The sequence below is a fragment of the Equus caballus genome, chromosome 5 (genome assembly GCF_041296265.1).
Source record: "Equus caballus isolate H_3958 breed thoroughbred chromosome 5, TB-T2T, whole genome shotgun sequence".
NCBI lineage: Eukaryota > Metazoa > Chordata > Mammalia > Perissodactyla > Equidae > Equus > Equus caballus.
In genome coordinates, this window is record NC_091688.1 from 44,896,279 (window position 1) to 44,920,559 (window position 24,281).

The 24,281-nt window shown below is 52.9% G+C and overlaps 1 protein-coding gene across 10 annotated transcripts; it reads left to right on the forward strand.

Moving 5' to 3' along the window:
• The first annotated feature begins 7,007 nt into the window (after nt 1-7,007).
• Nucleotides 7,008-20,758, forward strand: SEMA6C (semaphorin 6C). Of its 10 annotated transcripts, none has more exons than XM_070268293.1 (21): nt 7,008-7,275; nt 7,605-7,733; nt 9,279-9,327; nt 11,042-11,213; nt 12,921-13,035; nt 13,313-13,376; nt 13,531-13,587; nt 13,929-14,030; nt 14,254-14,344; nt 14,561-14,680; nt 14,864-14,952; nt 15,278-15,495; nt 15,781-15,912; nt 16,211-16,363; nt 16,603-16,776; nt 17,096-17,242; nt 17,533-17,610; nt 17,737-17,792; nt 17,965-18,009; nt 18,363-18,458; nt 18,883-20,758. In XM_070268293.1, the coding sequence occupies exons 4-21, from the start codon at nt 11,096-11,098 to the stop codon at nt 19,926-19,928; spliced, it is 2,901 nt and encodes a 966-aa protein (XP_070124394.1). In that variant the 5' UTR covers nt 7,008-7,275; nt 7,605-7,733; nt 9,279-9,327; nt 11,042-11,095; the 3' UTR covers nt 19,929-20,758. The 10 variants fall into 10 exon arrangements, with proteins under 10 accessions (XP_070124394.1, XP_023496979.1, XP_070124398.1 ...); XM_070268294.1 differs by having other exon boundaries at nt 7,028-7,275; nt 7,608-7,733; XM_023641206.2 differs by having other exon boundaries at nt 7,146-7,279.
• Nucleotides 20,759-24,281: the final 3,523 nt, after the last annotated feature.

Here is a 24,281-nt window from a genome sequence, read left to right on the forward strand (position 1 = left end):
AGTTTGAGGACTCTTGTAGGCTGGGAGGAAGTAGCCAGTGGAGAGGGAGGCTTGGAAAATGCAAAGCAGAGGGAATGGTTATGGAGTAAGGTGTAGGGGCAGGTGGAAAGAATGGACTACGAGTTCAGGGGAGGGAAGTGAGAGGAGAGAACAGGCGCTAGCATTTGTTGAGTGCAGTCTGCTAGATGTTATATAAATATCTCATTTAATCCTCAGATACCCTTATGAATTAAATGTCACTGTATCCTTTTGCTGATGAAGGAGACTGAGGTTTAAGAGGTTAAATAACCTGTCCTCAAATTAGAGAGCTAGTAAATAGCAGACTGAGGACCTTGTGTGATTCCCAAGCATATACTTTTTCTGATAATTACCTCACAAGGTTGTGAGTTAGTAACTTCAACCTCATAATGAATGTGGCAGCCTTCTACTCCTGTATGCTCTATCAATTCACTGATCACACACTCTGGGCATAATAGTAGGTGGCACTACCAAAATTACAGGAAAAGTAATTAAGTCCTTTTTAAAAGAAATGTATAATCTAATTGGAAAATAAGAGGAGGAGTGAAAGGCCGGCCCGGTGGCACAGCGGTTAAGTTTACACATTCTGCTTCGGCTGTCTGGGGTTCACCAGTTCGGATCCTGGGTGTGGACATGGCACCGCTCGGCAAGCCATGCTGTGTAGGTGTCCCACATATAAAGTAGAGGAAGATGGGCACGGATGTTAGCTCAGGTTCAGTCTTTCTCAGAAAAAAGAGGAGGATTGGCAGCAGATGTTAGCTCAGGGCTAATCTTCCTCAAAAAAAAAAAAAAAAAGAGGAGGAGTGAAAATACAAGATGCAAACACAGTAATAGTTTCTGAATCCAAAATTGTGCCAACTCCTTACCAGTTTATGTCTCCAGCTTTACCTCTTGTCTGTCCCTTGTATTCTGCTCTAGCCATGTTGTAGTTCTCTCAGTTCCTCCAATACTCACCATGTTTGTTTCTATCTCTCCTTTCACCTCTTCCTGTGCTCCAGACTTTCCTGCTTCTTGTCTCTCTGCCTGGAACACTCTTCCCATGCAGACTTCTTCCCTGCCTGGTTAATTCCTATTCATCCCTTGGGTCTCAGCTGGAAAGTTGCATCTTCTATAAAGCCGTCCATGACTCCCTAAATGACATTAGACCTCTCTGTTACATAGTCCTATACAACCACATACCTCCCCTATTATAATAATCATTCTTCACTGTAATTTGTGATTTTTTAAACTGCCTCCCTACTAGACTATAAACTCCATGAGGGCAGGGATTATGCTATAGTGCCTGCCTATTGCCTAGCACATACTGCGCTCAATAAATATTTGCTGAAAGAATATATTCAGAACACACCCAAGAACCGGGAGATAAGGGGAAAATGGTAGCAACATAACAGTCACATGTAATAAAGTCCATTTACTTCATTCATGGGGAAGCTTTTCTTTCATTTTCTCTTAATCTAACCCATTTCTAGTAATCTCCAAACCCACGGAATATAATTAGCAGAAATTAAAAAAGGAAAGAGGAGCTTTTAGATGCAAAAACACTGATAACAATGAGAATTAACACAGATAGCAAGGGAAGACTAGGAAAACAAAAAAGCAGACAGTTGAAAATTGTAGCATTTGTGGCCAGGTAGAGGAGGAGCAAACAGTATTAACTATATATATTCTAGACTTTGGGGTCCTCACTATTTTCCTGGTTCACAGTGCTTCCTCCGAGTAAGCAAAAAAATGGTTAAATGATGGTATCTTAAATGTGTGAAGCACTTTCAGATTTACAAAACATTTCACCTACTTTACCTTACTTGATCCTATGAAGTAGGCAGGCAGGTAATGTGTCCACTCACAGATGACAGACTCAGTCTTAGAAATAAATGGTTTAGGGGCCGGCCTGGTGGCGCAGCAGTTAAGCGCGCACGTTCCGCTTCCGCGGCCCGCAGTTCGCCTGTTTGGATCCCAGGTGTGGACGTAGCACCGCTTGGCAAGCCATGCTGTGGTAGGCATCCCACATATAAAGTAGAGGAAGATGGGCACTGATGTTAGCTCACAGCCAGCCTTCCTCAGCAAAAAGAGGAGGATTGGCAGCAGTTAGCTCAGGGCTAATCTTCCTCAGGAAAAAAAAAAAAAGATTAAAAGAAATAAATGGTTTATCCAAGGCCATACTCTAGAGGTCAATCTGGGCCTTAATGACTTCTAGTCCTGCTCTTCCCACTATACAATCCACAGAAAATTAATAATACCTTTTTGAATAATCCCTACTTGAAACAGTTAAAATGAAAATATTTTGCACTTGATTGGATAAACTTCAGTTATCTGGGAAAATATTCAGAATGGAACATTCCTGTGTTTCTGCTTAGCTGAGGTTTTACCATGGTTAGGATCAGCACTCTCATATCAGTTCAGGAAGAGAAAGTTCAGTGTGATTTGAAGCAGTGAAGCAAGACTTTAGCCTGACCTGGCAGGAGGTAGTTCACATCTTTAATACATTTATTTCTTCCTCTACTTACTATATGCCAGCCATTATGACTAAGTGCTGGGTATAGAAAGATAAAAGGCAAGCTTCCTGTCTCTAGACTAAGTGGTAAATACCTATGAAAACTCCAATGGAAGTATTCAATAGGAAATAGTATAGTGAGTTTAGAACTCAAGAGAAAGACCCAGTTGAATACCTAGATCTTGTGGTGGTTTTATGGTGAGCACTATGTAAACAGTTATTGTAACTGTTGGTATGGATTATCCTGACCAATGAGAGTGTGCAGAGCAAGAAGAGAGGGCTAAGGACATAATCCTAGGGAATACTAACATTTAAGGAGAGGTCAGAGAAGGCTGAGAAAGAGTGGCCATATTAATAGTTAAGTGAAGCCACTCATTCACTAAAATATATATGTTTATTAAGCCTCTAGTCTCTGTCAAGAGAAAAAAGGAGGGGCCGGCCCAGTGGCGCAGCAGTTAAGTTCACATGTTCCACTTCTGTGTCACCGGAGCTCACCGGTTCGGATCCTGGGTGCAGACGTGGCACCGCTTGGCAAGCCATGCTGTGGTAGGCGTCACACATACCAAGTAGAGGAAGATGAACACGGATGTTAGCTAAAGAGGAGGATTGGCAGCTGTTAGCTCTGGGCTAATCTTCCTCAAAAATAAGTAAATAAATAAACAAATAAATAAATAAAGCAAGCAGAATCTTCAGCAGTCAACAGTACCTAGCTGGAATTTAAAAAAAAAAACAGAGAGAGAGAGAAAGAAGGACCCAGGAGCCAAAAGAAGAGAGCATTTCAAGAAAGGAGGGGTCAACAGGGTCAAACGCCATAAAGAGGGCAAAAGGATAAAGACTGGAGAGCTGTTCATTGATTGTGACAAGGAGGTCATTAGCGGCCTTAATGAGAACAATCTCAGCAGATTGATGGGGGCAAAACCTAAAAGGATTGTGAAGACGGAATGAGAAGAAGGAATGAGAAGAGGGAAAATGGATACAGCAAGTATAGGTGACTCTACAAGTTTATCTGTAAAGGGAAGAGAGAAATTGAGTGATGTCTAAATACAGGCAAAGATCAAGGGAAAGTGTAGAATTTTTTTTTTCTTTTAATCACGGGAGATACTTGAGCATGTGCTGAGAGGAAGATGTCAGTAGAAAAGGAAAGATTAAAAATAAAGGGAGGAAAAAGATATGAAGACGTGGAGTAAAGGCCTTAAGTAGGATAGAGTACAGATTTATTCAACTAATGTGGTAATAGTTAACACCTGGCTTGTGCCAGGCACTGTGCTAAATGCAAAGGATACAGTGGTGAGCAAGACAGACATAGTTAGGCCCTGCCTGCAAGGAGTTTACAGTAAAGTGGGAATCTTGGGTAGGCAACATGGATGCCTCGTCTACTGGGATGAGAGGGATGTGAAGATGCAGCTAAGTGCCTCTGCAGAGGGCAAAAAGTTGTTGGAATTCTCACCTTATTACCTCTGTTTTCTCTGAACACGGGTGTGGGTTCTGCTAAGATGAGCAAGAAAGTGACGAGGAAAGGAATTGAGAAAAAAGGCGGAAGTTTGAAATAGCTACTTGTAGGGCTTGGGAGAGGGTAATTTTCCAAGCTTGGGGATCCTGAATTTGCTAAAGGCTCCAATCTGTGGGACTGTGAGATTTTCTCCAGAAGACCCTGGGGAGTAGGAACAGAGTCATTTGGATTTGTCCTTTGTAAACAGCTCTCAGGTTCATCCATTTCTTTCTTTCTTTTCTTTTTTTTTTAAAGATTTTATTTTTTTCCTTTTTCCCCCCCAAAGCCCCCCGGTACATAGTTGTATATTCTTCGTTGTGGGTCCTTCTAGTTGTGGCATGTGGGACGCTGCCTCAGCGTGGTTTGATGAGCGGTGCCGTGTCTGCGCCCGGGATTCGAACCAACAAAACCCTGGGCCGCCTGCAGCAGAGCACACGAACTTAACCACTCGGCCACGGGGCCAGCCCCTCATCCATTTCTTTCTACACCCCGTGCCACCATCTTTGTCTGACTGCTCCTCAACCTCAAACCTCCCTATTGTCTTGCTAGGAGGCCTCCTTGTCTTCTTGCTAAAATAAAGCATTTTGACAAGTAACACCCTTATTCAAACACTTAAAATGACATCCTATTGCTATCAGATTATTTTAACCTGCTCACCTTGGTATTCCAGGCCTCATAATTTGTCTCCCTCTTCCCTTTTACTCTGCTTCTAACTAGCATCTTTCTTAAATGTCAGTCACACGGGACCTTTTGCTATCCATGCTTCAGGATGGCACACACCAAGCAAAAGCTTTTGCTTAAGCTATGTTCCTCTTTGGAACATTTTCTCTCGTTTTTTTTTGTTGTTGTTTTTAATAACTATTGCATTTCTCTTTATTTTTTTTAAAGATTTTATTTTTTTCCTTTTTCTCCCCAAAGCCCCCCAGTACATAGCTGTATATTCTTCGTTGTGGGTCCTTCTAGTTGTTGTATGTGGGATGCTGCCTCAGTGTGGTTTGATGAGTAGTGCCATGTCCACGCCCAGGATTCGAACCAACGAAACACTGGGCCGCCTGCAGCGGAGCGCGCAAACTTAACCACTCGACCACAGGGCCAGCCCCTTCTCTCGTTTTTTTTGCACCAAGCTAACTCCCACTAAAGTTCTCCGACCTCCCTGATAAAATGTATCCAACATCTTTCTCTGCAGTCGTCATGTAGTTTTTGTTTTGTTTTGTTTTTTGAGACTTGGTATTACTTTTTAATCATTTAGTACATGTAAATCTTGTTTTAATTGAAATAAATGGTCATTTACTTAAAGACTGGGACCACATCCCACAGTGGATTGTACCTGAAGTAAGTGCTTAATATTTATTGGATTGAATTGAGATTTTAGTTGGGTCCTAAAACTTTAAATGAATTATATCTTAATCCCCATTCACTAATCTATTCAATGAGCACATATTTGAGTACGTAAGCCCTATGCTAGGAGCTGGGGAGATTTCTTTCAACCTCTGAGTGCCTCTATATTTTGAGGTGTCTTTCTCCTAAAACCTTTTTCCAGCCTTTAAAACAGCCCCAACTGTCCATTGAATTGCCTTGGACCCAAGACCCTCGGCAGTTGATCTGTAAGTATTGTTCCATTGTTTCTTATTCTATTCATCTCACTGGTTCTCCTGGCCTTCCATCTCCGTGTCTCTGTCTCCGTGTGTGTGTGTGTTTCTTGCTTACTTACTGTGGGGCTTAGCCCAGTCAGTGATGCTACTCACCCTGATCTCAGTCCAGTAAAGACTGGCCAGAAGAAGCAAACCCCTGCCCCTCCTTGCCTCCTGTCCAGACAGCAGGATGTGGGGGCTGGGGGTGGGGTGGGGGAGGTGCCCACTCAGATAAAATATCCAAGAGTACCAATGTCTCCCAGGCCACCCACTATCCCAGGAATTTTGAGACCGTCTTTTGTCCCAGCCCCCACGCAGGGAGGAATCTAGCAGGCAATACCAAGGTGGGAGCCAAGCAGTGCTGTCTGAAGTAGCCTCATTCTTCCTCCTCACTGACATTCCCAGAATCAAAGGGTCTTTATAGAGGGTGGGGATGGAGAAGGAGCCATTTTGCTGTTTGGAGGGATGTCCAGCGCCCTCTGAGGAAAGATGGGACACCACTAATCTTGTTCCTGGGGGTCAAGTACGGCTATGTGAGGTTCAGCAGCTGGTCACTGTCCCTCTCTTTCAGGTCTCCATGTTGCTCCTCTTTCTGTTTGATTCTCTGAGTCAGTTTGTCCTGATCGCCACATCGCTCTTTTGGCTTCAGCCTCACTCACCTGTCCTTTTCCATCAACCAGCCTGCCTGTCAGCCACCCTGGCTTCCTGACTCCTTAACTCCTGGCTTAGTGGCCCAAGTCCATCCTGCTTTGAGAGTAGGGGTGGGAGGGAAAGAGACGATGGGGACAAGTAAAACCTCCTGGTGACATCTTCCTTTTCTTTCCCAGGCCTCAAGCCCTCAAGTGCATGCTAGGCCTGCCTTACTGGAGTCAGGATGAACCAGAGGAGAGAGAAGGGGTTGAGGTAAAAAGAGTAGAAAGGAGTAACAGGGGGTTAGGGCAGAGTAGGAGAGAGGTGGGAGACTCCCTAGGGAACGGGGTAGCCAAAGCCACTGGGGAGGAGAAAGGAGGGAGGGAGAGTCATGCCGGCTCTGACAGGCCAGCCCAGCGGAGGTCCCCAGGTTTCCTGTCTGTCTCTCCTCCCAGCTTCTCTTCCTTCCTCTCTTGTGAGATTTCTCCCCAGGGCCTCTCCGTGTTAAAGCGTGTGAGTCCTCCTCTGTCCGGGCCTCATCGACCGTCCGTGGGTCTCTCCATCTCGCGCCTGGCTTTGGTTTCCAGCTCACCCTCCCGGCCTGGCCCTCTCGGTAGGCGGTGCTCCTGGCACCCCGCCCCCGAGGGGAACTATTGGTGGAGAGGTGTCGAGAAGGCGGTGTCTACCTGGCCTCCGAGAGCCGGATTAGCTGCCGCGGCCCCGAGGCGGATCCGAGGCGGGTCCAGCCGGGAGGCGGGCGGGGCAGCTGGGGCCCGGCCCAGAGCTCCGGGCGGTCGCATTGTTTTCCTCCGTGGAGCCGCGGCGGGAGTGGGGGCTGCCACTGGGACCCAGGGCTCGCCCGACCCGACAGCACCCGGGGGCCCAGATCCAGGGTCCATCCAATTTGGATGCTCATTATATCTTGCCAGAGCCCCAACCACGGATTGCGAACTCGGCGCGGTGCGGGGCCGCTGCCCGCTCGCTGCCATCTCGATCCCGCTGACCCGGATCTCGGAGCAAGTACCCCGGAGCAGGGATGGGGCTGCAGGAGAGCGGGGAGGACCGGGGCGCCGCAGGCTAGGGGCAAGCTTCTGAAGTGCGAGAGGCACCCGGGAGGGTGCCAGCGCTCTGTGTCTGGCTGGCAAAAAGGGTCAGCAGAGTTGGGGTGCGCAGAGAGAGGTGGGGACCGTGGCTGAGCCCAGTCACTGTTCTGCTGGGCGCAGGGTCTGGTCGCCTCTTCCGACCGGGCTTCTCCGAGTCGCGTCCTCTAGATTGGGAAGCGCGAAAGGGGATTTGAGGCGCGCACCGTACGGAGGGTTGAAAATCTGGTCCCTTGCCTCCCCAGCAGGGAAACTAAGGCTTCGAGACCCGCGGAGAACCGGGCCGTCTCTATGCCCCTGCAGGGATGGGAAAGGGGACGCGTCGTTCCGGACTTTAGTGTCACGGCTGCACCTCTGTCCTTGTGCAAGAGAGAGTATGAGCACCTCCCAGGGGGTTGGCTTGGGCACAGAGTCGGGGAATGGGGCCCCCGAGAAACATCAATTCCGGCGCCCATCTCCTTCCTTCACCCCACTCGCCCTGGCGCTTTGTTAGACCGAGGTCTCCCACGGAGGAGGGCCGAACTGGCGACTGCATCTCGAGCCCGCGGACCCCGCTCAGCGCTGGCCCCAGGCCCGCCCTCGTCGGTTCCCTGCCTCTGGGCCTGTTTCCCTGGCCTCGGAGACCCGCCTCCGCTCCCCAGTCCCCGCTCCCATTCCCATTCGGTCTGGGCCTGCAGGCCCCTCCAGCCCCTCCTCCCGCTAACGTGGCTCTGGGACCCGGTCCCGGCCCAGACTCTGCTACCCGCCCCTCTCGGAGCCCCAGATCCAGTGAGGGGGAGACACGTCGAGCCCCTGGCCCCAGGCCCGCCTCATGCGAGGCTCTGGACACCTGGATTATCCTCGTTGGGGGTTAGGTGGGAAGGGAGGGTAGGTCCCGAGCCTGGGGCTGAGGGTGGGGAAAATGTATAGGAGAAGGGAACCCGCCTGTTCCGCGAGGCTCCTCAGGGCGCCCCCCGCGCCCCCAGAGGAAGGTGGACTGGGGCGGGCGATCAGCCCGAGGGCTTCCTGCCATTGTCCCCAGCCCGGTCTCCCCTTCTCCATCCCTTCCCCAGCCCCTGCTAGACTCTGGCTATGACCCCGGCCACTCCCCAGAGGTAGCTGCAGGGCCAGGAGGATTGAAAAGGGCTGTTTCCTCTTCTCAGCAAGGGGAGGATCCAGGAGGGGGAGAAAGAGCCTGTCAGGCTTCCCTCATTTGCTTCAGATGGGGTGTACGAAGCAGTTGGGATTGTTCCCAGAAGGGTAAACCTTTCCCCAGGCCAGGAGTGGGATGGGGGCCGCTCAGATGCTGCTCCCTGAAAACAGCTATGAGAAGTCCTCTTAAAGATATATTATAGTTAAGTCAAGGGGGCCAATGCAAAGGCCAACCAAGTGTTTTTAGAGGCTGGACTAATTTAGGCTAAGGTGGGGGGTGGGGTGGAGAGAGATTGGGTGGGAGGGAAGCAGGGGCTGCTCTCTCAGGGAAGAAGGAGGGGGCTGGGGGTGCTTGCTATCAGAGCATTTTGCCTAGAAATGAAGGGCATGTAAATGAGATGCAAATTAGCCTCTATTGTCCCCAGCTAGGGCGCTTTTGCTAACAAGGCTGCTGGTTTCTGAGGGTTTTAATATGGGAGTGGTCGTCGTGGCCCACAAACTCTCCTAGTCACCCCTTTTCCCAAGACTGGTCCTGCAGTTCCTGGAGTTTCTGGCTAGGGACCAGCCCCAGCCCCCGCCCTCACAGATCTGGGCATGAAGCGACCAGCACCTTTGTAACCAAGCTCAGTGTCAACCAATGCCCACCCCACCCCCGCCCTCCTTCCAGGGCAGCATCTTCCCTACCCTAGCCTCAGTAGACTTCTCCTAAATTTTCACATTTACTTTTAAGGGATGTGGCAAGGAGGTGTAACTCAGTCTTTTCCCTCCTCTGTCCCTTCTTCCATCAGGTCAGAGATCTCCTATTCCTTCAAACCCCTACAGGAGTCATCAACCCAGGTAAGGAAAGGGCAGCAGCCCCAGAGGGCAGCTGGCATGGCCTGGGAGCAGGAAGAGGGTCTAGCTTTCTCCCCACTTGCCAGACACCAAAGTTGTTTCCTGGGTGAAGATACCAGTTGCCCAGGGCAACTTGGGGGAGGGGGGAGCAGGAGGGGGAGGATAAGAGACAAGCTGTGTCCCTTTCTGTTCCCCTGGGAGCACCAGCATCCGGAAACATAGGGGGGGCAAGGCTTGGCCTTTCAGCACCAGAGGGTCGTTAGCTAGCTGACTGCTCTGCCCCTAGGGAGGGGTCATCATTAGGTGTTCCTACCCCTTCCCCTCCTCCAGCTCTCTTGGGACCCCATCTGACGTCAGCCTCCCCACCAGTGACGCTGGGTTGGGGGTGGGGTACACTTGGGTCCTGGCTCCAAGAGTGGAATTGTTGGGGAGATGGAATGGGCTGGGCCTGGAAGCCCAGGGTCTCTTCTTTAGAGGACATGGTGGGATGGGCAACTAAGGATTAGTGAAGGATAGCTGTCTGCTCGTGGCAAGAAAGGATTTTCACCCTTCCTGACCTGATTTCCAGAGCTTACACAGCCCCTCGCTTCAATTTCAGGGGAAGGAAGGCAGCAAGCTGGTATACACCTCCACTGTGGGTCCCAGCCAGGGTCAGCTTGGTTGGGGGAAGGTGGCTGATGAGTGGGAATGAGGGCTGTCTTACCGTTCCTTCCATCATATCCATCTTTTCCTGGACTTTGGGCTACAATTGCCTGCCTGTCATTGAATTATTTATATTTCCATTTTGAGGCCACCCAAAGAGGGAAGAAAAGGCAAGAGGGACACGTTCAGTCGGTTCTCCTCACCAATATAGCCCCTTTTATCCCTGGCTTCTCATATGGGGTGGGTCTGCTCGTCCCCCCATCAAGTACATGCACTGGTTCTTAGGAGCCAGGGAGGGAACAGGGGGCTAGAGAGGCTGGGAGGGGGCACAGTGGTCGGGCAGACAGCTGCAGCCAGAGCTAAATTTAGCCTCTGATCTGGCTTTGATGCAGATTCATTTTTGGCTAAGACAGCACCCCCCCCCCCCACCCCAGCCGCAACTCCCCTCCCTACCCAGCTTCTCCCTGGCAATGGGAAGGGCCCCTGAAGCATGAGCTTAGACCAGGCCAACGACCCCTAGGCTGCCTCCCCCTATTCTGTTCTTCCTCAACCTTAGAGAGGATGATGGCTGCTTCACAGCTGCCTCTGCCTGGGCACAGTGCCTGCATTTGCTCCCAGGGTGCTATGGGGGTCTGTGAGGGAGGGGGAGGCAGACATGGTGCCCTCTTCCTCCTCCCAGTGCCAAGGAGTCACTATTTATAATTTTAAGGCTTTAGTGTCTAATTATAGCTGAGAAGGGGTTAGCAAGAGGGGGGCCAGGAGGTGTCACCTACTGAATGTCCCAGGCCCAGTCAGAGAGAGGAGAAAGGGCTGAGTGAGAAGGCTGGGTGTGTCCTGTCCTTACCTGGGGTCATGCTGGCAGGCCTCACACCAGCCAGTTTGGGCCAGTTGGAGAGGGAAGAACCTTGAGTGACAGTGACAGCTGGCTGGGACTGAGGCAGTGCCAGGGAGAAGGTTCTTTCCCCCACACCACAGGGTCTTCTGGGGATAGACTAGGGGGTTGGGGGAGCCAACTTGCATCAAAGGTAGAGGGAATTTGGCCCCTTCCCCCACTTTTCTCTGTCTCCTCTTTCAGGGCCGGCATATGGGTGAGGGGGCACCTCCTGGGGCCTGAGCTGCCCCACACAGGATGCCCCGTGTCCCTCACTTCATGCCCTTGCTGCTACTGCTGCTGCTGCTCTCACTTCCCCATACCCAGGCCGCCTTTCCCCAGGACCCCGTCCCTTTGCTGACCTCTGACCTGCAAGGTGAGCACCCCAGTACCATGCCCCCTCTGTGTGCACTCAGCACTCAGTCTGGACAATTAGACACTGAGACCCCTTAAGTGGGAGACAAAGGGCAGGAGGGCTCTCAGCCTCAAGGAAGCTAAGAGCCTAACCAGCAAAGAGGAGCACACAGGTAGAGGGAGCTGGCACCTCAGGTCAGTCACCTACTCTCTTCACTTCAAGGCAGCATCATCTTGGGGGTTAAGAACCTGACTCTCAGCCAGACCAAACCTTAGCAGGTTTGAATCCCTGCTAAGCTGCTCACTAGCTGTGTAACCTTGGTCAAGCTAATTAACCTTTCTTTGCCTGTCTCCTCATCTGCAAAATGAAGATAATAATAGTATTCTACCTCAGAGAGTTACTTAGGGATTAAATAGTCATTAGAAGTAATACATGTAAAGTGCTGAGAACAGTGGCACAACATAAATGCTTTATATGGGTTTGCTATTCTTATTTTTCAAGAGATGTTTTCATTTTTTTCCTTAAAGATTGGCACCTGAGCTAACATCTGTTGCCAATCTTCTTTTTTTTTTCTTCTTCTCCCCAAAGCCCCCCAGTACATAGTTGTATATTCTAGTTGTAGGTCCTTCTGGCTCTGCTTTGTGGGACGCCGCCTCAGCATGGCTTGATGAGTGGTGCTAGGTCTGTGCCGAGTATCCGAACCAGCACAACCCTGGGCTGCTGAAGCAGAGCGTGCGAACTTAACCATTCAGCCACGGGCCGGCTCGTGTGTTTGCTATTATTAGCAGCTACAGAATGAAGGCTTGGGACTAGTTCAGTGGTTCCTAACGCCTCTTAACCTCCCTCTCCACACTTGTACCACTACTAAGCCTAGGTCCTACCATGAGAAAAACCATATACACACTTTTTCTGAGAAGAACTTTTATCTATTTGCAAGTCCCTTTTATAGATATATAGGACTTAGAGTAATTTTAAGGATAAAGGAACTGCAGTTGGGTCATTGGGAGTAACTGTTGGGCGATGAATGAGAATAGCAAACACTAACATGTGCCAGAGCAGTTCTAAGCTCCGTAGGAACATTAAATCATCTCTCCCTGAACTCTGGCTCCCTTTGAGCGCTGATGACTGTGGTTTCTATGAGCAGGCCAGGTGGATGCTGGAGTTGGTCAGAGGAGGCAGAAACCTTGGAGGGCTGAGGTGGCCTGTGAAGAGCCTTGAGGGGAGGGTGCAAAGTGGGCTGGGAGAAATGGGGTGAGTAAATGCCCCGGATGGGACGGTTTACATTGTGGGAGTGAAAGGGAATCGTTAGCCCTAAGGCAGTTCCAAGAAGGGACTGGACTCAGCTCTGGAGTCAGACAGACCTGGATCTGAATCTGGGTGCCTGCTGCTTCCAGGCTAAATGAGCTATGCAAATTCCTTAATGGCTTTAAGCCTCAGGATCCTCACCAGTAAAATGGGGCCAATGTTAGTACCTGCCTCACAGGGTTGTTGAATTTAAAGGAGACAATGCATCTAAAGTGCTAACACAGTGCTTGGCAGAGGTTAAGTGCTCAGAATTAGCTGGTATTATTTTTATTAATAGCCTTATTAATAGCTTTATTAATATCTGACAACTCATCTCACGTACCCACTATGTCCACGGCTGGGTTTCAACTGACTGGAGAGGGTGTTGAGGGAGTGTGTGGTATCCCGGCTGGCACTCAGCACCCACCTCTGTACGCTCTCTAGGTACTTCCCCATCATCCTGGTTCCGGGGCCTGGAGGATGATGCTGTGGTTGCAGAACTTGGGCTGGACTTTCAGCGATTCCTGACCTTGAATCGGACCTTGCTAGTGGCTGCCCGGTAAACTGGCTGTGGCACAATTGTGGGGCAGACATGCATGCTCCTGGGCAGACATGGGACCTGCATGGCCACTGCAGCATCTTGCAGGGGCACATGCAGGTACACAAGCCATGGGACACTGAGCACAAAATGCCAAGGCATGGAGTAAGGGGGGGTTAGGGGGCAGGAGGTCTGCACTGTTTGTCCCTGAGCAGCTGACCATGGGCAAGGCAGGGGCTAAGGAGCTCAGGTGAGGTGGCTTGGCTTGGCTCTGATCCCTCCTTACCTATCCCTTCAGGGATCACGTTTACTCCTTCGATCTTCAAGCCCAAGAAGAAGGGGAGGGGCTGGTGCCCAACAAGGTGAGGGGCTGTGTGGGAGGAGGTGCAGACATGGAGCTGAGGCTGGGAAAGGTCTAATGGGGTCAAGTGGGTGGGAAGAAGAATCCAAAAGGAGGCATTAAGTAGCAGGGGTCCAAGTTGCCCCATGATTTTCCTCTTCTACTTCTCCCTGCAGTATCTAACATGGAGGAGCCAAGACATGGAGAACTGTGCTGTGCGGGGGAAACTGACGGTGAGGAGTAGAATGAGAATTTCGAGGGAGGGAGAGTGCCCTGCCTCCAGGCTCTGTCCAAGTGGAATTTCCCACCCACTTCTCCTATCCCAAGCCACAGAGGAAAATGTGAAGGAAAAGGAATTAATGATTTTTAGCTTCCTTTACATGCCTCACAAAAAAGAAAAGTCAGGCTCTGAGAGACCAAAGAACTTGCCCAAGGCTGCAGGGCTAGCGAATAGCTTGACTGGGACTTTACCCCACATTGCTCTGTGGCTCAAGGGGAGTAGCCGTACTTCCTGTGACCCCCTGCCCCAGGCCGAGGGATCCCTGTCACTGACCTAGAATTTTGGGTTCTCTAGGAGGAGTGCTACAACTACATTCGTGTTCTCGTTCCCTGGGACTCCCAGACACTCCTTGCCTGTGGAACGAACTCATTCAGCCCCGTGTGCCGCAGCTATGGGGTACAAAGGCGAGGGTGGGGGGTCAGGACAGAGTGGGAGGAGAACCCAAGATGGGCAATCAGTTTGGTGGGGACAGATCATGGAGGGTGGGGGAATAGGAGTGCCCAGAGTGCAGCGGTCCCAAAGGGATGGGGGAAGGAGGCAAGGGTACACAAGGAAGTGGGCTATGGAGCCAGACTCCAAGACCCCAAGGGTTCCAAGAATTTGTTCCCTCTGCCTCCAGATAACTTCGCTGCAGCAGGAGGGTGAGGAGCTCAGTGGGCAGGCTCGATGTCCCTTTGATGCCACTCAGTCCAATGTGGCCATCTTTGCAGGTGTGCACCTAGGCATGTAAAAAGCAAGCATGTGGCTGGAGGGAGCTCCCACCTTAGCCCCTCTCCTAATTTGGTCTTTTCCTTATGCTCCTAAGTGGAGGGTTGAGATAGGGGTCAGGGTCAGGCCAAAGTAGGGGTGGGAGGTGGGAGGCCCAAGGAGAGCCAGGATATAGATCCCTAAGCCCTCCCCTGACCCCACCCTACCTACACCTCCAGAGGGCAGCCTGTACTCAGCCACAGCAGCGGATTTCCAGGCCAGTGATGCTGTAGTTTACAGAAGCCTTGGGCCTCAGCCCCCACTCCGCTCCGCCAAGTACGACTCCAAGTGGCTCCGAGGTCAGGGCGGGCCTGGGGGAGGGAGGCTGTTCTTGGGGAGGAGACGCAGGGGGAGGACTGTGGCAGGGAGCAGGCAGGTGGTAGTAGTGTCTGCGTATGCAGACGAGAAAGGCTGTGGGGCCAGGAGTCTCTGAGCAGGTACAGATACTCTTCCATACCCTTTCCTGTCCCTCCCTCACTCAGAGCCATACTTTGTTCATGCCTTGGAGCATGGAGACCATGTCTACTTCTTCTTCCGAGAGGTCTCTGTGGAGGATGCCCGGCTGGGGAGGGTAAGGAGGTGGGCACCAGGGGTGGGTGGTTGGAGGGCTCTGCTGAAGCCTGAGGAGCCCGTCAGGAGAGAGCTCCCAGCCCTAATCTCCACAATGCAATCCCCTGGACTCTGAGGACCCAACTGGGAGCAGGCCCCAGCCCTGTGCTCCGACATCCTGCTGTGTTCCTCATCCTTGACCAAGATTGACCTACCACACCACACCCTTCCTTTGCTGTGCCCCTCATGTTGGTGTCTTGCTACTCTAACTCACCATACTTCTCTCTCCCCCTGGCCCTGTGGCACTCTCTCACTGTTCTCCTCGTCCCCCGACTCTCCTCCCCCAGGTGCAGTTCTCCCGTGTGGCCCGTGTGTGTAAGCGTGACATGGGTGGCTCACCTCGGGCCTTGGACCGCCATTGGACATCCTTCCTGAAGCTGCGGCTCAACTGCTCTGTCCCTGGGGACTCTACCTTCTATTTTGACGTCTTACAGGCCTTGACCGGGCCTGTGAATTTGTATGGCCGCTCTGCTCTCTTTGGGGTCTTCACCACCCAGACCAATAGGTTGGTACTACACTAACCAATGTGGCCCAATTTGTCCCTTGCCCCACCAGTGTCCAAGCTCTCCTCTCAAAGCCTACTGATGGGCCAATGAGGGGAAGCTCCATTCAAAGCTAGTTTGCTGTTCTGCCTATCTTCTTTTTCCTAGCATGGCACCCAGGGGCTGCCCCACTTTCTCAGGCTCCACTCCCTAATATGGTGCATGAAGGGTAGCTGCCATGTCTTACCTGGGAGGATCTGTGCTGTCCCTTCCAATACCCAGTCTGCATCCTTTTCTGGCTCCCTCAGCATCCCTGGCTCTGCAGTCTGCGCCTTCTACCTGGATGATATTGAGCGTGGGTTTGAGGGCAAGTTCAAGGAGCAGAGGAGTCTGGATGGGGCCTGGACCCCTGTGTCTGAGGACAGGGTCCCCTCCCCCAGGTACCCAGGATGGGGGTGGCTTTTGTGGGGGCAGAAGCAAGCAGTGTCTGCTCCCAAGTTGGGATTATGAGAAGAGGGTAAGGTGTCCAAAGCCTGGGGAGGGGGCAATAGTGGGTTGGCAGTATGACTGGAGAGCTGTAACAGGGAAAGGAAGCAGTAGTGTGAGTGTCTGTGTGTAGGGGGAACAAGGGCTACCGATCATGTTTGGGAGCAGTTGGGGAGCGGGGAGGCGGGTCATAGAGCCTAACTTAGCCCCAGCTCCCTGCCCTGAGCCTGTGCCTTCCCATGTGCCCACCAGGCCAGGATCCTGTGCAGGAGTAGGTGTAGCTGCCTTGTTCTCCTCTTCTCGAGACCTCCCTGATGATGTCCTGACCTTTATCAAGGCTCACCCACTGCTGGACCCTGCCGTGCCACCTGCCACCCATCAGCCTCTGCTCACCCTCACCAGCAGGTATGGGGCTAAAAAACGATGACCACTCCTCTCCCCTCCTCAGCCACTCTCCTCTGACCCCACAAGGTAAGTCATATTGGTGAGAGGAAGAACTTATGAAAGTGGAAGGGAGAGAGCTAAGAAGGAAATCCTGGGCTGGGGAAAGGGCCCAGGAGTGGGTACCAGGACATATGGGCTGTCCTTGAAACACTCAAACTTCCACTAGTCAGGTTGCCCTGACCTGAGGCCTATCCCTCCAGGGCCCTACTGACCCAGGTAGCTGTGGATGGCATGGCTGGTCCCTACAGTAACATCACAGTCCTGTTCCTCGGCTCCAATGATGGGACAGTGCTGAAGGTGCTGCCCCCAGGGGGCCAAACTGGGGGACAGGAGCCCATCGTGTTGGAAGAGATCGATGCCTACAGCCCCTCCCGGTGAGGCCTTTGTCTGGCAGGCGCACCCCCTGCCCCCCAGCCCCACAGAGAAGGGATGTGTTGTCAGGTGGTAGATGGGCATGTGGAGATGGGTGGGGAACTGCAACATAGACTTCTGCAGGGCAGAAGCTGCGGGGTAAAGAGAGGGCCTTGGCGAGAAGCTGGGCAGTGTGGTGCCATAGGGTGGCCACTCAGGAACCCCAGCCCCATGAGTTGTACTCGGTTGCTTGTGCGCCTCCCTACCTTCTGTTCTTTAACTTACCCAGGGAAAAAGGAGCCTTACCGGTCCCAGCTCTGATTGCTTCTGGCCTCACTCTAGGTGCAGTGGGAAGCGGGCAACCCAAACAGCACGGCGGATCATAGGGCTGGAGCTAGACACTGAAGGTCACAGGCTCTTTGTGGCTTTTTCTGGCTGCATCATCTACCTCCCTCTCAGTCAGTGTACCCGGCATGGGGCCTGTCAGAGGTGAGAGGGGCCTGAGGCCAGGCCCTGCCTGGGCAAGCTCCCTGGGCCAGCAGGAGCACAGAACACAGCCATTGTGGGTGGCAGAGAAATGGAGGGGATGACTGGGGGGAAGGTGCCTCTGCATTCTGCAAGTGGGCAGTAACCAGGGACTGGAATAGGGGTTGGGGTGGATAGGATGGGAATACCAAGCTAGGGAGCCTCCTGTAGGCCACGGTGAGAGAAGAGACAGAGGAATGGAATGTGATTAGAGTGGAGAGGGTCCCAGCCTCACACGACTTAGTTTTCCCTAGGAGCTGTCTGGCGTCTCAGGACCCATACTGTGGATGGGATAGCTCCAGAGGCTGTGTGGATATCAGGGGACCTGGTGGGTAAGTGAGGGCCCCCCAGATCTCCTGAGGAGAAAGTTCCCTGCCACCAAGAGAGGAAGCTGAGGGCCAGGGTGGGGGATGGGGCTAACATGTATAACTGATGGAACCACTTTCATTTCCTCCTAGGACTGATGTGGATCCAGCTGGGAACCAGGAATCCATGGAGCATGGTGACTGCCAAGGTAAACAGAAGGGACGGCTGCAGCTGTAGCTGCACATGGCTCTGATGGCCACAGACACCATCCCAGGCGTGGCTTTTTTCTTTCTTTTCTTCTGTGGCACAGTCACCCCCCTCAGTGCTTCATGAGGCTTCCCCCTCCCCCTATCTTCACCCTCTCTCTCGCTTCTTCATAGATGGAGCTACCGGGAGTCAGTCTGGCACAGGGAATTCTGCTTATGGTGAGTCCTCTTGTCCCAACATCACCTTCCCTTGCTCAGCCCACACTCACCCAAGTCTGTGCCCCATAGCAGCAGCAGACCAGCACCCTGGACACCCTGAGAGTCTCAGAAAAGGGTTAGCATCCTCCAAATAGCCAGCATATAGCTCAGTGCTTGGCACATAGTAGAGTGCTTAATAGTTTTTGAACAAATAAATGAAAGAATGTCCTGCATGGTGAGCCCTTCCCCATACCCAGAGGAAAGTAGAGGCTGGAGTTCTGGACCTTTGGGTTCCAAAGTGGGGGGACCCCTGGATGGGTGTCAGAGCTGGAGAGCAGGAGCCTCACTGGCTCTGACCTGGTCTCTGTCACCAGTGCTTCTGGGTCCTGGCCCTTCCCCTGAGACCCCCAGCCCCCCCAGTGATGCCCACCCCCGGCCCCAGTCTTCCACTCTTGGAGCTCACACTCAGGGTAAGGGGGCTGGCTGGGAGGGACAGGAGTGAAGTGTGGGGCTGACGATTCGTGAAGAATTCCAAGCCCCTCACTGATCCGTATTTGGTGCTCACTAATGCCTGTTTGGAGCCTCCCCTCCCCAGAGCTGGGCATCCCAGCCCGGCCTCTTTCTGCACGGGCAGAGTTTGACAGTTGCTCTCGGCATGGCTACAGGGACCAGAGCTGGGATGGGGACTCCTCAGGCCCAAGCTCTAGCCTGTGTGTGAGGGGTAGTGCGATGTGCTGTGTGTGCTGAAGGGTCAGGGGAGGTGACTCCTGAGGAGGGTCAAGGCTGTGTCTGAGTGAAGCTGAGCAGCAGCAGGAGAGGCGAAACTTCGGAACTCGCCACCACCTCACGCCCGCCCGCCTTCGCTGAGCCTCCCTCCTCCCTCTCGGTCGGCAGGCGTGCGCCGGGACCTCCCCCCAGCCTCTGCCTCCCGCTCCGTCCCCATCCCACTCCTCCTGGCCTGTGTGGCCGCAGCCTTCGCCCTGGGCGCCTCAGTCTCTGGCCTCCTGGTCTCCTGCGCTTGTCGCCGCGCCCACCGACGCCGGAGCAAGGACATCGAGACTCCAGGGCTCCCGCGCCCTCTCTCCCTTCGCAGCTTAGCTCGGCTGCACGGGGCGGGCCCAGAGCCGCCGCCGCCGCTGTCCAAGGACGGAGACGGGGCGCAGACGCCCCAGCTCTACACCACCTTCCTGCCTCCTCCCGAGGGCGTCCCCCCGCCGGAGCTGGCCTGCCTGCCCACGCCGGAGTCCACGCCGGAGCTGCCGGTCAAGCACCTCCGCCACGCCGGGGGCCCCTGGCAGTGGAACCAGAATGGGAACAACGCCAAGGAGGGCCCAGGCCGCGCACGCGGCGGGAACGCGGCCGGCGGCCCTGCGCCGCGCGTGCTGGTGAGGCCGCCGCCGCCCGGCTGTCCCGAGCAGGCCGTGGAAGTCACCACCCTGGAGGAACTGCTGCGCTACCTGCACGGCCCGCCGTCGCGGAAGGGGGCCGAGCCGCCGCCGCCCGCCCCTCTGACCTCGCGGGCGCTCTCGCCCGAGCCCGCGCCCACCCCCGCGCGCTTCGCGGGCTCCAGCCTGCTCCCCCGGGAGTGCGCCCCGCCCCTGCGGCTGGACGTGCCCCCCGAGGGGAAGCGCCCGGCCCCCGCCGCCCGGCCCGTGCTCTCCGCCCCCGCTCCCCGGCTCGGGCTCGGGGGCAGCCGGAGGTTGCCCTTCAACGCTCACCGTGCGCCCCCAGCCCTGCTTACTCGAGTCCCCTCGGGAGGCCCCTCCAGGTACTCCGGGGGTCCCGGGAGACACCTCCTGTACTTAGGCCGGCCGGAGGGCTACCGGGGCCGCGCCCTGAAGCGGGTGGACGTCGAGAAGCCCCAGTTGCCCCCAAAGCCTCCCCTCGTCGGGCCCTCTTCCCCGCCGGCCGTCCCTAGCGGCAGCCATTTTGACTTTTAAAGGGTGCTGCTCCGCGGCCTCGAGTGGGCTTCCGGAGGCCCCCGCCTCGAAGGCCGCGAGCGGGGACGGCCCTCCACGGACAGCTCGCCGCCCTCTCTCCTTGCCCCACACCTCCAGCCTTCCTGGACTCTGAGAGTCTCCGGGGGCCCTGCCTGCCTCGGGTTTATTTATTGACTGTCGACTGTCTCCCCCTGTCCTCGAGAGAGGCGTGGGAGGTGAGAAGCTCGCCCCCTCAGTGAGCCAGCTTTTTGGGGGGAACTGGCACACTCCCGCTCCCCCCTCTCTCAGCCAAGCTGCCTTAATCGCCCCTCCGGGCTTCCTCCGTGGACTGGGCCCCGGGCGGGCCGCGAGCCGACGGAAGGCGCTGGGGCCACTGCGTGCAGTTGTGTCGCGTCCTCGGGCCTCCTGGGACGTGCCGCCTCCTACTGTGTAGGAGCCTCCGCTGCCTAATACAGCTGTGTCCCGAGCCGCTGCCTGACTTTACTCGCGGAGGGGCCGGGGCGGGGCCGGGCGGGAAGCGGTCGGCTCGCTCTGAGCCTTGTGCCCCTGAATCTCTGCCTTCATCTTGGCCTTGAGCTCTCTCCCGGCTAATTGGGATGGCTGCAGTCCCACCGGGGTTAATCAGGAAAGGTTTCCTGAAGGAGGCAAGCGAAGTGGTGTGGGGAGATGAGCCAGGGCCCAGGAGACCCACAGTAGAGTTTAGGTGGAGTTGGGGAGGGTACTTGGAGCACGTTTCTGGATTGAGGTAACAGAGACTTTTTCACAGCCTGTTCTATGGGGTGCGGGGAGGGTATTTTTGGAGAAATAAAATGAAGCTGCAGCCTAAGTGATTTAAGTTTCACATCAAGAAATCTTGTCCTAAAGAGAATTTGGAGAGAGTGGGTCGCATGAGGGGTAAGCTGCAAAGAACCAAAGACATCAGGCCTGCTGGAGGCAGCGGTCGCCCAGCCTTACCCTTCGCAGGGCAGGAGGGGGTGTCGAGAGTGCGTACCTCATCGCACGCATGCGTAGCCTCCTCTCGCGGAGCCTCGGGCCGCACTCAAGCCCCGCGCGCCGAGGATCAGCCAACGTGTGGCTGTCGTGATTTTCCTCTGGCTGGGGCTGGCTGTCCATCCCTGTCCGTTACCCCCGGGGGCCAATGGGAGGGACGGGCAGGACCGTCAGCCCCGCCCACTGCCTCGCGCTAAGAACACTTAAGGCCTCGCGCGGGTGGTGGCTGACTTTGCGGATTTACAAGTCGGGTATTTTGTTGGGGCTTGGCGGGAGTAACCGCCTAGTTGGAGCTCTAGGCCGCCCTCCCGCTCGCGCCCCCTGGAGACCCGACCGAGCTCTGCAGCTACGGAAGCCTTGCAGGTCCCTTTCCCCTTCGCAGCCTAAATACCTTGGGCGGGAAACTGCTGAGAACAATTTGGCGAAGACCCCGAGATTGTTTCTGGCTTCGCTCTTTATTACTTGTGATCCCGACAAGTCAAAGCTCTGCCCTAAGCCTCCGTTTCTTCATCTGAAAAATGGCGTTGAGAGGCTCAAGTACGATAACGTATGTAAGAACGCTTTCTAAAGGAGAAAGCATGGAACCCTGTGAGATAGTGCTTCCTCCAAACTTACACTTAGGCTATTCCTAACTTTGCGATCTGCTTCTGCTAAGCATCCCTTTCCCTTTGTATCCTTACAACCTTCATTTATAGATTTTACCCTCAACGTTTTTAAATGCCCTCTGAACATTACTCACACCTCAGTTAGCTTGTTCGGCAGATTTGGTTGTCGTCCAAGAGTCTGCCCTCTTGCTGCTTGGAGCTTGATTCACTGGCTTGGAGAGGTCCTGGTCTCAGTTTGTTTCATTTATTTATTTATTTTCAAAGATTGGCGCCTGAGCTAACTGTTGCCAATCTTCTTCTCCACGCCCCCTCCACTTCTCCCCAAAGCCCCCCAGTATATAGTTGTATATTCTAGTTGTGGGTCCTTCTGGTTGTGCTATGTGGGATGCCACCTCAGTATGGCCTGATGAGTGGTGCTATGTCCACGCCCAAGATGCGAACCAGTGGAACCCTAGACGGCTCAAGCTGAGCACAAGCACGGGAACTTAACCACTCTGTCAGGGGCAGGCCCCTAGGTCTCAGTTTTTCACTCAATGGAGCCTTACTTAAACCAAGATGCTTTGAAGCCATTGCTAGAGTCCTGGATAGTAGAGGACAGCAAGGAAGGAGTGGAGAATCTTTCCAATCATCTGACTTCATTATCCTCTTCAAACCAAGGTATTGAAGCCAAGACAAAGAAAAATTCTAAGGCTACAGCCTTTCACAGCCCTTTGAGGGACAAGTCTCACAAATACTTAAGGTCTTGCCTGAAGGTGGTCACAAGGAAAGGGGAAAATGATCCTGAGGTTTAACTATAGACTCCAAAGAGAAGTACAAAGGAATTTAACCCTGTGACTCCTTGCAGGCAGCAGCAATTTACAAGTTAAAGTCCTGGTTTCAGTTTAATTGTGAAGGGTGTTGATTTATTAGTATTTATAAGGTATGGTGACTTCTCTAGCCAAGAGTGCCTACGCTGGACTCTCAGAATTTTCAGGGTTGGTGACACCAACTACATCGCAGTGAGAGCAACAGTCCTTGGACTCTGCCACTTAGTAGTTTTGTGTATGACCTTGGCAATTCAATTAACCTCTCTGAGCCTCAATTTTTTTTGTAAAATATGGAAAGAACATATACCAACAGGATTTATAAAGCACCATATAAATATATAGGTTTAAATTAAGCGCTTTGTGGGAAACAATTATTTGCCCAAAATAGACTACCACCAAGTATGCAATTCATTAATACTCATGAAATACCTCTGACAGAGAGTAGTGAATAATAAGGGGATGAATTCAAAGAAATTATCACTGACAACAGAGGGATAAACATGACCTCAATTAAGGAATCCGTGGATAGTCTTTAAAAGTAGGATATTAGCTCAAACTTTGTCTTTAGAAAAACCAGAATGTGCCAACAAGAAGATGAAGTTGTCATCCTAAGGGATTTCTAAGCTGATTTCTCAGAGGCATCCTGGGACGTTATGGAGAAACCAGGGCCCCAGTAGGCCAAGTCCATCAGCTTGTGTAAGGCTTTGGGGACCTGAAACACAGAAGGTTCCACAGTCACGAAGCTTGAAAAGCTGTTCAGCATCTTGGGTTCTTTGGGAGCTAAGTCACAGGGGCTTGAGCTATTATTATCTCTCGGATTTGTCTCCTTGATCCCAAACCCCACACTTGGGAACCACACAGGTATAAATCACTCTCTGCAACTGAATCTAGCAGTTCACCCTTCAGAACTGTTGACCCTTCAGAACTGTTGGCTCATAAGAATTTCAGGTTACAGGTATAAGTAAGGTTCAAGTACATGGATAAAATATGAAGTCTATGAATCCAAAAGATCACCTACCTTTACCAGGTGTATTAGACAGGGTCCCAACAGGAAATAGATGACATGCTCAAAATAATGAAGAGCTATTTTTAAAAAGTGTGGGCAAGGGATAGGTAGTAACTGGAGGCTAGTAACAGCCTTAGGCCTGATAGGACAAAGGGAGGTAGTGGTTACTGGGATCTGAAGGAGAGATTGCATTGAGAGGAGTAATGACTTTTAATCAAAGGATACAGCTAGGCCCAAGTAACCCCAAGGGAGGAAACCTGGGAAATCAATACACAAACCTCAGTCTTTTCTCTCCTTCCAGTCTCCTGCCAGTGCTCCCTATTGGCTGAATCTAAGGGAAGCCAAAGCATAGGGAGTCCATTGATGAAATCCATCCAGGTTAACCTTCAGGGATAGAGATTAAGAAACAGGAGGGAGGAGAGGGAGAAGAGTAATCTAGAAGGAAAGACAAACTGGCTGCCGAAGCGGAGCGCATGAACTTAACTGCTCGGCCACGGGGTGGCCCCCTCAGCTGGTATTCTTAACAGGCAGAGCAAGTTGCCAGTTTGGGTCCTGGGCGCGGACATGGCACCACTGATCAGGCCATGAGGAGGCGGCATCCCACATGCCATAACTAGAAGGACTCACAGCTAAAAATATACGACTATGTACCGGGGGTCTTCGGGGAGAAAAGGGAAAAATAAAATCTTAAAAAAAAAAAAAAAAAAGAATACCAGCTGAGGAGTGGCTACATAAGGAAAAGGCATAGGTGTGAATGGGTTGGAAGAGACCCCAACAGGGGAAAGAAGGGCCTCCCCAACACCCTCCCCCCACTCCACCCACATTAGATCATTTAGACAGGGAAAACTTGCCATTGAGGTTTATCTGTGATCAGGGAGTAGATACAATTTTTGCCCAGGAGATGGAAAAAATTTCAATGACACCCTGAAATGATAAGACTTTGACA